We start from the raw sequence: 11,590 nt of genomic DNA, 5'->3' as shown, positions 1-11,590 counted from the left end.
TTTGCAATCACTGCTGCTTCCTTGGAAGCAGCAGTCATAACGCTTTATGTAAATGCAGAAGGAGGCGTCTGTTACATGCAGGCACCTCCTTCTGCACTGCGTCCTGGGATGCAGCATTGGGTCAAAGCACCCACCATCGGGAGGCTTGCGGCACCCATGGTGTTGTGCAAGCCGCCCGTTGCAGAGGCCAGGAAATCTCCGTCCTACGACGGAGATCCCTGGCGTTTTTCCATCCCCTAAATGGTGGTGGCATTCCTCCAAAGGGAGCCTGTCACCGCCACCTCCCTGCCACCAAAACAGCATCAGACTGTCAAACAATGACAGTCTGATGTTGGCCTGCGTCCTATGCCGCAGGACCTGCTTGCACATGCGCAGCAGGTTCTGTGCATGCGCAAATTACAGAAAATTGGCACTTTTGCCGATGGATGCACCTGAATGACCCCCATTTACTTAAAAAAAGTCATATCGTTGGTAAATGTGCGATTCAGGCTTTGAAACACAACACCAAAGTTCACTGATTTAGAATGATTGAAATCACCCTTTAGCAAATTTAGGAGTCTATTTACTAAGCCTTAGATGGAGATAAAATGGACGGAGATAAAGTACAGTACCAGCAAACCAGCTCATAACTGTCATTTTTCAAACCCAGCCTGTGACATGATAGTTAGAGGCTGATTGGCTGGTACTTTGGGGGCAATTCAGACTGGATCGCTGCAGCAGCGATCACAGTCTGAATTTCTTTGTGGAGTGCGCCCACACACCCCGGGATCCCAGTGAGATGCTAAAAGCATCCCAGAGCTACAGTTGTCTCTGCCTGTTTGACAGGCAGAGGCAGTCGCAGGGCAGGAGGGGGCGTGCCAACAGCATTAGAACACCGTTGGCGTGGCACGGTCGGACAGTGCAGACGTGTCTGCACTGTTTCGGGGGTGGGCCACAGTGCTGCGTGAAGTCACACACAGCCCCTGCAACCCGGGACTCTGCCGGTAGCTCCCTGCCAGCGCGCAGGAGCTGCACAGGAGCTGCGCAGTCAGGAAGCTACTGGCCAGGTGCAAAAACATCGCCACGGTGCAATGCTTTTGCATCTGTGCGGGGAGGCAGAGCCAGACATGCGGGGTGGACTATACCTGTGCTGGGCGTCCCCCCTCATGTCTGAGAAGGTGATCGAAGATGTGCTAAATTTAGCAAACCCAAGTTCAGATCTGAATTAGGCACTTTATCTACGTCCACTTTATCTCTGTTCAAGGCTTAGTAAATAGACCACTCCTTAATCCTAAAAAGTAAAGGCCCATATAGACGGGCCGATGCGGGAGAGATGTGTGCTGACCGAACCGCTCAGCACACCTCTCTCCCGCCGCTCAGCACAGCGCGATCTGTGCTGAGCGTACGGGGGGGGGCCACTCATTTCACCCAGCGGGTGAAATGAGCGACCCGCTAGATTGGCCTGCACTGCAGGCCAATCTAGCAGCAGCGAAAGCGATGCACGGGGCTGTGCATCGCTATCGCTGTAGGGATTTCACACGGAGCGATAATGCTCAAATTCTAAGCAATCTAGTCAGATTGCTTAGAATATCGCTCCGTGAGTACCCCCCTTTAGTATTTTACAGGACATTTGAGAGACTAGGGAGAGAGGATTGCATATGTGTACAGGGGCGGAAGTCCGGGAGGCAGCGGAGTCGGCTGCCGCCGGGCTCCTGACCTGCAGAGGGCGCCTCGCAGTGGCGCCACTGACTTTACACAGATTGACATGCGGACGAGCGTCCGCATGTCAATCTGCGGTCTCCATCCCTGCTGTGTTGGAGGGACACGGAGCGCATAGAGCGTCTCTCCTGTGTCCCTCCCTGGCTCTCTCCCCCGGCCGGTCTAATACAGGAAGTGCCGTTCGTGAGCTCTGATTGGCTCACGAACCGGCACTTCCTGTATTAGACCGGCCGGGGGAGAGAGCCAGGGAGGGACACAGGAGAGACGCTCTATGCGCTCCGTGTCCCTCCAACACAAGGGGGAGGAGCAGGCACTGGGGGCATATACCTGGCACTGGGGGGCATATATCTGGCACTGGGGGGGGAGACCTGGCACTGGGGGGCATATACATGGCACTGTGGGGGAAGACCTGGTACTGGGGGGCATATACCTGGCACTGGGGGGCATATACCTGGCACTGGGGGGCATATACCTGGCACTGGGGGGGGAGACCTGGCACTGGGGGGCATATACCTGGCACTGGGGGGCATATACCTGGCACTGTGGGGGAAGACCTGGCACTGGGGCGGGGGGCATATGTGGCACTGGGGAGGGGGGTACATTTGGCACTGGGGGCATATACCTGGCACTGTGGGGGAAGATCTGGCACTGGGGGCATATACCTGGCCCTGTGGGGGAATATCTGGCACTGGGGGCATATACCTGGCACTGGGCGCATATACCTGGCCCTGTGGGGGAATATCTGGCACTGGGGGCATACACCTGGCACTGTGGGGGAAGATCTGGCACTGGGGGCATATACCTGGCCCTGTGGGGGAATATCTGGCACTGGGGGCATATGCCTGGCACTGTGGAGGAATATCTGGCACTGGGGGCATATAGCTGGCACTGTGGGGGAGTAGGCACTGAGGGGGCATATGTGGCACTGTGGTGGAATATTTGGCACTGGGGGGAGCAGGCACTGAGGGGGCATATGTGGCACTGGGGGGGGGTATATTTGGCACTGGGGGCATGTACCTGGCACTGGAGGCATATAACTGACACTGTGGGGGAATATCTGGCACTGGGGGCATATGTGGCACTGGGAGCACGGCCCTAGCAACAAGCACTACCCCCTAGCAACGAGCATGGCACCCAGTGCATGAACCCCCTGGTAACGAGCATGACACCCTGAGCATGAAAACCCCTGGCACCGTGCATGGAACCGCTGGCAACGAGCATGACACCCAGTGCATGAAACCCCTGGCAACGAGCATGACACCCTGAGCATGAAAACCCCTGGCACCGTGCATGGAACCAAGAGCATGAAACCCCTGGCAACGAGCAGGTAATTTAAAAGTAATTAGAAGCCTTACTGTAGAACTTAATGTATAATGGGCATTACGGTGTGTGGCATAATGTATCACGGACATTGCGGTGTGTGTCATAATGTGTCGGGCATTACGGTGTATGGTATACTATATCGCGGGCATTGTGATATGTGGTATAATGTCTCAGGCTCATTGTATGTGCTATAATGTATCAAGGGCATTGCAGTGTGTAGCATAATGTATAACGGGCATTGTGATTCCTGTCATAATGTGTCACAGGCATTACGGTGTGTGGTATAATGTATCAGGGGCATTGCAGTGTGTAGCATAATGTATAACGGGCATTGCGATTCCTGTCATAATGTGTCGGGGGCATTACGGTGTGTGGCATAATGTGTCGGGGGCATTATGGTGTGTGCATATTGTGTCATGTGCATTATTGTGTGTGGCATAATGTCTAAGGGCCACTGCAGTATGTGGCATAATGTATACTGGGCATTACTATAAGGAGGAAAAATTACAAATAATGTAAGGGGCATGAATCAGGATTATTTTTCTTTCCCGTCTGGGCGTGCAGGTTGGAAAACTGGGGTATAACGCAGTCTTTTCCTGCAATGTCACGCCCCTTTATGGTAAGCCACGCCCATCCCAACTAAGCCACACACTCTATACTGCCAATTATGGAGGGGGGGGGGGGGGGCGAATAATTTTTTGGCTTGGGGAGAAAAATTTCTAGTTACGTCACTGAACTGACACATTCCTGTAAGCCGCCACTACAGCGCAAATCCCAGGAGAGTACGCTGGTGCGCGCCTGCTGTGGGAGGTAGGAGAGGAGCTGCTGCTACCGTTGCCCCGCTGCTGTGGGGAAGGGGGGGACGGGATGGATGGACACACGTGCGAGGCGGTGTTTAAGAGCTGGTACCACGCTTGCCTTGGATTCCACTTCCTAATTGCGCTCTGCCTCCGGTAATTGGGGAGGAGAGAAGAGCCTTCTTTCACTACACAAGGTATCCATCTATGCTCCCTTTCTCCCTGTATAAGTGCACTGCCAGTATACTGTATGTATGTTTGTATATATAGATAGAGGTAGGGGTCTGGCACAGCCACATAATAGACTAATACATTGGGTGCCCTCACAGCAAAGTAGTTTAGCAAAATAGAGGTGGTGCGGCACTCCAATGATTTGCACACTGACACCAATTGAAGTAGTGCAACGTTTCAATGCCCGTTTAATGAATCTGCATTTTTGTCATATATACAATGACCCCCATTCTGCCTCATCCCGTCCTCCAGACCTCTGTTACTCCATCCGCCCCCCCCCCCCATTTGCCAAGTCCTTCTGCCCGCCCGCGACCATCCCTCCCCATCTTCCTCCCATAATTAATTGTCCTCCCGCAGGGAATACATATGTTTTACTGACAGACGGGATGCCGTCTGTCAGCATCCTGACAGCAGCATCCCGTCCGTCAGAATGCTGGCAGGGGGCGTGCGCAATGAAGGCCCTTGCTTGTTGCGCTCGCAACGCAGTGGTCTCGGTGGTTCCCATCCCACTCTATTGGTGTTGTGGACACCCATGAATGGGAATAAGACCTGTGAGACGGTATTCTGGTGTCGGTATCCTGACCGCTAGGAATCCCGACAGCCAGCAAAATGATTGCCTCCCCTCCCGCAGTATCGATCACATAATAGACTCACTTTCAGCTCCAGGCCCATGTGGACCCTAAACTGGCACTGGTCTGCTTGGATGTATCATTAGCACAAGGTTAAAAATGCAGCCAAACCTCCAAAAATGCAGTTTTCAGAGGTTTGGCGGCTTACTACTTATCCACCAAGCCTAGACCCCAGGGCTTGGATGCGGTGGGCAACACTATCTTTAGATGGGCTTCTATCACTTTTCCCATTGGACCCCTCCCAGCACCCCCCAGTGGGGCGCATCAGCCCACGCATGCACAGATAGGACTCCGGATCATACACCGGGAAGTTCTACTGTATCATGGCAAAGAATAGCTCTCACCGCAAGAGCTGTCCTTTGGAAATTTCTTCATGCATACGCCATTATGCTTGCAAAGAATGGCAGGATATATATATAAATATATATATATATATATATAGCCTGCAGGATCAATATTGGTGTGGTGTGTATATATATATATATATATATATATAATTTTATTTTTTTACCTCTATATAGGGGGGCACCTGTATTTATATTGCCTCCGGGCGTCTAGGACGAACTTACGCCACTGTATGTGTAGGTACAGTATTGCTCTCTTTTGTCAGTTGCTGAAGTTTTTTTAGTTGTAAAAATGAACTTAAAACAAAGCAATGTATAGAAAAGTCTTCTCTAATTATGTAAATTACAGTAAGTCACTTGCTTTAGTCACTTGAAAGTACACTGTAAAGAAACGCAATGTACCTAGTTGTGTGAAAGTACAGCAATTTATCCAAAATAATAAAGGTGAAGTATTTGTCACTTTTATTTATGACAGCCATAATGTACTTATAATTTCTGTGGATATAGGAACTAAAATAAAAGTAAAATCAACACTATATTACTGTCATTATGCCAATGAAAGGTTTTGGGGGAAGTTGATTAATGGTTGCTTCACAAAATGTTGCACAAAATGTTGCTTAACAGCTGTTTGTATCTTAGTTGACCCCATTATGTGGCTCACAACCAATCCCGGGTGCTTCCTTCAGCCAGATGTGTCTGCTTGCTGCCAAATCCTACTACCAATCACCATAAATATTAAAATGGAGCTGGGGTTCTATTCCCTTTATTGGGCAACCTATACATTTTGCAGTGTTTCTTTCAGTAAGTTTAGCTATACGCGCCTATGTATGTTTCATTTTGGAAATACATAATTAAATTGATGTATTAAAATATGTTGATATAAAATAACAGACAATTATTCTGCAGCTCAAAACTGATCCCTAACCTGCGAAAAATCTCTTAGAACACAGCACTTTGATCTAATGTGATATTTTAATATATAATACGCTTTCAGTGGGAAACAAAATGTTCTACAAATGGCAATAACAGCAGTGACAGCCATAGGCCAGAAGAAGACATCACATAATACAATGAGGAATATAGGTAGTTTAACAATAAATATAATTTGTGCAATTAATCAAAATGCATTTAATAACTATGTTTAATTATTCATTTGAAACACAATATGAACAGATTATGTATTTAGGATCCCATATCAAATGTTATCCAGCACTTTTTATTAGTTTTTGTTGTCTGCGGAGTAGTAATAGTAACCATGCAGGGTAGGAAGTCATTACACTGTCTAGCAGCGAAAAAAAATTCAAATAATATTGTGAAATATGAATAAAGTCTAACTAAGATAGCTTGTAAGGGTAAAAGTCATTTTTTATTATAAAACATTTACATTTTTATTACAAAACATTTAAATTTTTAACTATACTTACTTGTAGGGTATGCACAAAATGTTAACATATATGAAAGTAATACACTCCTTAGCTGTGTACTCTTTTCTTCACCAGCTCTTCTTAGTCCAGTTTAGTAAGTTGACTCTGTAGTTCTACACCAGGTATTTATAATTTCAATTCTCAAAATCTCCAGTAAATGTTACAATCCCCAACAGTAGGGTCGGTGGAACACATTAAGCCCAGCATTTTTGAGGAACCCTGCCTGTAAGTAATACTTTCCAGGGAGGAGGAAATTGGAAAACTGGTGTAGGGATTGAAATTGGAATGCCATTGTTTCAAACGATCAAAGTTTTTTATTTGATGGTAGTGTTTCTACCATGCGATAGTGGCATTACAATGTGTGGTAATCATTTGATGATGCCCAAGTTTCGCCGCTGAGTCTGCCCCCAGTCCTATTCCCAGCTGCCTGCGCTGCAGGAGTAGTACACATGTGCAGAGAGGGTTTTTTTTTGCGCGTACACTAATCATATGAATGTTTATTTCCCATCAAAATAATTTTTATGTAATGGTTATTATTTACCATTTTCTGGTGGGTTTGTGATGTTCATCCCTAAAGTGGGGTGATATGGAGAGGGCGGCACATGAGCAATGACACCTCTTCCATGCATAAGCAGCGAGATGTCAAACAGGGCGTCACAGAGCTTGCATAGAGGTGGGCAGCACACTGCACAGGAAGAGGTAGCACCAGTACTGCACTCTAGTATACCTGGTGGAGGCAGCAGTTACTGTGGGAGGCTGAAGCCATATATATGAAAATCCAGCTTGGTTATTCACTTGGAACTAGTGAGATAACTGAGAATTTGATGTCCGTGATTCATTGATGTCTCTGGGTAAAGGTAAATGAATAGGCTGCATAGTTATAGACACTAAGGGGTCTATTTACTAAGTCTTGGATGGAGATAGAGTGGACAGAGATAAAGTACCAACTAACTAGCTCACGTCATTTTTCAAACCACCCTGTAACATGGCACTTAGAAGCTGGTTGGCTGGTACTTTATCTCCATTCAGTTTATCTCCATCCAAGTCTTAGTAAATAGACCCCTAAGTCTATTAAATATCTACTTCTACTTTTTGTATGTCATTTCATACCTCCCAACATTGTATGTTTGGTAATCAGGGCATGTGCTCGACAATGTTGCAGCCCTGTGGACATACCTAGCTTGTCTGAAGTGCCCCCCAAGCCACCTCCCCTACATACCGCATGCCATGCCACATTTCTACTCACAACTCTGACAGGCACGTGTGCCACCTGTTCCCTGCCATGCTGTTGTGTTGTACATACATGCCATCATTCTGGCAATTAGGACACAACTTCTGACTAGCAGGATGAAGGGAATTCCTTAGATCTATTGCCACTTATATTGGAAGATATATGTCATAAGTGTAATTTACTGCAAGTTAGAAATGTATAATGTAATCATTACCTTGTAACATTTATATAATATGAAATAAAACAAATTGAGAGGTGTTTTCAGGATAATTTTAAATTCAAGATGATCGAGCGTTACATAATTCTGCTGTGAGAGGGTCAGTCAGCACAAAGTATAATTAGCCCAGATCGGATATCATTTTGCAGATCTCCTATGGTTAAAATCATTTGCCTGGATAATGTCAGTATTATACCTAAAGTCCCATTCTTATCCACTGGCTCCATTAACAATTAAATTAAGACAGCTTCATTATTTGTTAAATAATCTCTGGGCATATTTATCACACTCTGCATCTCGGATAGGGAGGGGATGTAAAAATTTTGCCTAAATCCGCAATGCGATATTAATACATCGCAAGGATAAATCAAATATCGCATGCAGGAACAGAGGTTGCAAGAAAGCTCTGTCCCTGCCAAACATGTTACTGCACTTCTCACAGTATTTTTCATGTAATATACCATGAGCATGTGACCACACATGCAACGCTGCCACCATATATTAATTACACTAATAACAAGTTATACTGTATATATTGAACAAACATGTAATGTTACCATTGATTTCTATAATCAAAAAGCAATGTTTAGTAATACACTATAGCCAAATAAGACGTCACACAGATCTGTTCTAAAAGTCAACATAATTGATCTTTCTGACAATTTTAATGCACTATACAAATAGTATCTTTTTCTCAAACCAAACAAAATCCAGTCAAAATATTTTATATACGGTCGCACATAGATCTCCAACAGACATGTATATCTGTATTTGACCATAACTTCACAAAACATTCAGTATGTGCATTACACAAACCGGTAAAATAACCATCTAGTCCATGGATTTAGTAATGTCAATCCGAGAGTCCAATGGAGTGCTTCAAGACAGTTGTCAACGGTCCAACCATATTGTTCATTTTACATAGTAATAAAACCGGTTTATTTTCAGTTGATATATATCCCTATTTGTAGCTTTTTTTGAGAAGCCAAACACATATCTACTAGACTATAGTATTTATAGTGAGAACAGTAACTAGAAATGTTATATGCTCAGTACACAATATAAAAATATCCTTACTTTGGGAACTAAAGCATTTTATGCTATAAAAGTATTTTAATGTTACAAACTAGGACCATATGCATAAGTAAGGTCTCAACTGCTTTGAGCTGTATTTTGATATATTAAAGAATAAAGTAAGTATATTGACATGTCAGTGGCACACAAAAGACAAAAAGAAATGTTTTAGCTCCAATTTCCTTAAACGTTGTTGTGGTTTATCTGTTTCACCAGTACAATGTATTTATCAATTGCAATTTTCTTGTGAATATCACAAGTTGTTTTCAGTTACAGTCCTTTCTGAGTATACTAACATAGAATATTTTTGGTTTCCACCCATAATGCCATTACAATACATTAAACTACAGTGACTGCCAACTTCCTAATCATTGCATAGCTGTTCTCCAGAAACACATTTGCACATTTATATATAGGAAGAGAGTTATCAAACTGACTAAAGAGGACAATTGGAGGTATCCACATAGAACCAAGGTACTGTACCAGATAATTGATAGGTGTGGTAGAATTGCTACACCTCCACTTGTCCTCCTTAGGTTAGATAAAGCTCCCCAATACACTGATAATTAAATGCATAATATGTGTTTTTATTACAAATGCCAATAATGCAATCTTAAGTCCTTTTAGTCTAATCACACATAGGAATGCAGCTTAATAAAATACTTCAGAAATAACTGTGATAGCATAAAAGCTGACGTTGGGATATCACGACTACATCTTTATATTGTCAATAAATTGTTTATGGTTCAGTAGAAACGTATAATTACTCAAAATGATTTGTTCTTATTTAATAAGATTTTCACACTTAATTTATTAATACCTGCAGTTTCCTTAGTAGGCTACTACGTACATACAAAATAAGTAGACTGTTGCATACCTTACAACAGTGAAAACCCATGTTTCATGAAGAGTAGATGACCATGGTAAAATGGGAATGCATGCTGCTACATGATGAATGTCACCAGCAACCTCCTTGTGAGTAAAGAAGCCACTGTTTCATGAAACATGGTCACAAAATATATTTTGGGGCCGATTTCCAGTATTTGACTTTTTTATTAGTTGCGAAGGCTTTTTGAAACAATTACGCAAACAAACAAAGAAGACTTTATTTAAAATACAAGGTGCATCAATACTTTTACTTGTAGTTTCCAATTTGTATAGCTGAGCGTTCATACACACATCGGAATGTGGCTGGCTGGATTTCCCAGTATTGGACTGGGTTGCTGAAGAGGCTGATTCCTGTATATGATGCCTTCTTTGTGTTGTATCCGACAGGACAGAAATCATTGGTTGAAATAGCAGCAATTTTGTTGCTGTGAAGATACACAACCTGCAAAATCACATTGTGAGTTATGTTACTGAAAGATTTGTAAAACTAATCAAAACAAATGCTGCAATTTATTCCTGACCTCCCCACCCCACTATATGACAACATCATGCACGATTGCAGGACTTTCTCCGGGCTGCACCCACTCTGTGGAATGCCCTACCACGCACAATAAAACTCTCCTCTAGTCACCAAGTTCCCTGAAGACTCACCTATTCAGGCTAGCGTATCACATTCCAGAACCGCTCACTCAACCTACATAAGCTTTCCTACCCGATTATATCCCCACTGTACATTCTGCACATATCCTCCACATATTTTCTCTGTCTTCACTTTCTCTACCTTTTGACCATGGTTCATCATTGCTGTGATGTGATATCATGCAACCCACCTAGAACCTTTGCAATCCAGTGGACAAATATGCAATAGATAGTGCCTAGGGAGCTGTTTGCGGCGGGTCCTTCAGGATGCGTGTGTGGCTTCCGGGGGCCGGGGTCTTGTGAGCTGGGTGCTGCTGCGGGGAGTCGCTGCAGCAGGGCCCTCTGGCGGTGACACAGTCTCAGGAAGTCAGAGGCCGGAGCTGGGCTAGCTGTGTGCTGCAGCTGAGAATGTCCCCTGTACTGGGGGCGGCCGTTGGAGACCTGAGATCTGCCAATGTGTCCAGCCAATCCTGTGTAGTAAAAGGGGGCAGGCTCAGAGGGGGAGTGCCAGTGCTTCAATTTACTTTCTTGTGAAAGGTGTTCTAGCTCTGTGCTCCCAGGTTGTTCCTGGTGCCCTGGTCCTGGTTGTTATCATCTGTTCGTTACCTATCGCTGCTGCAGTCCTGTTGCTTAAGCTCATCAGTACTCGTGGAAGCGCTCACGGGGTCCCAGGTTGTAGAGGAGCTTCGAGTGCTAAACGGTAGTTCCCGTGGACGTCCTCCAAGCTCAAGCCACAGTCTTCATTTCTTCGAAGTCAGAGTTCTTCAGCCTCGTCTTTCAGTCATGAACCACGGTCTTCTTTTCTTCAAAGTCAAAGTTCTTCAGCCTCGTCCTCCAATCACAAACCACAGTCTTTCAGTTCTTCAAAACCAGCATTCTTCAGCCTCGTCTTCCATTCACAAACCACAGTCTTTCAGTTCTTCAAAACCAGTGTTCTTCAGCCTTGTCTGCTAATCACTAACCACAGTTTTCAGTTCTTCAAAACCAGAGTTCTTCAGCCTTATTCTTCACGGCATTAACCATAGACTTCAGTTCTTTTATTCAGTGTCTTTCAATACCTCAAGTATCAGTGTACAGTTTGTTTTTCATTAAAAC

The 11,590-nt window shown here is 44.7% G+C and overlaps 1 protein-coding gene across 1 annotated transcript in view; it reads right to left on the bottom strand.

Moving 5' to 3' along the window:
* Positions 1–5,975: 5,975 nt before the first annotated feature.
* The window catches only part of DCN (decorin), a 73,000-nt gene continuing 67,385 nt past the window's right edge, over positions 5,976–11,590 (bottom strand). Inside the window, exon 8 of the mRNA XM_063927636.1 lies at positions 5,976–10,298. Coding sequence (XP_063783706.1) covers positions 10,104–10,298 — 195 coding nt within the window. The 3' untranslated portion in view covers positions 5,976–10,103. The remainder of the gene's footprint in view (positions 10,299–11,590) is intronic.

Source organism: Pseudophryne corroboree, chromosome 6 (assembly GCF_028390025.1).
Source record: "Pseudophryne corroboree isolate aPseCor3 chromosome 6, aPseCor3.hap2, whole genome shotgun sequence".
Taxonomy (NCBI): domain Eukaryota; kingdom Metazoa; phylum Chordata; class Amphibia; order Anura; family Myobatrachidae; genus Pseudophryne; species Pseudophryne corroboree.
This window is presented reverse-complemented; position numbering and strand designations above follow the sequence as displayed.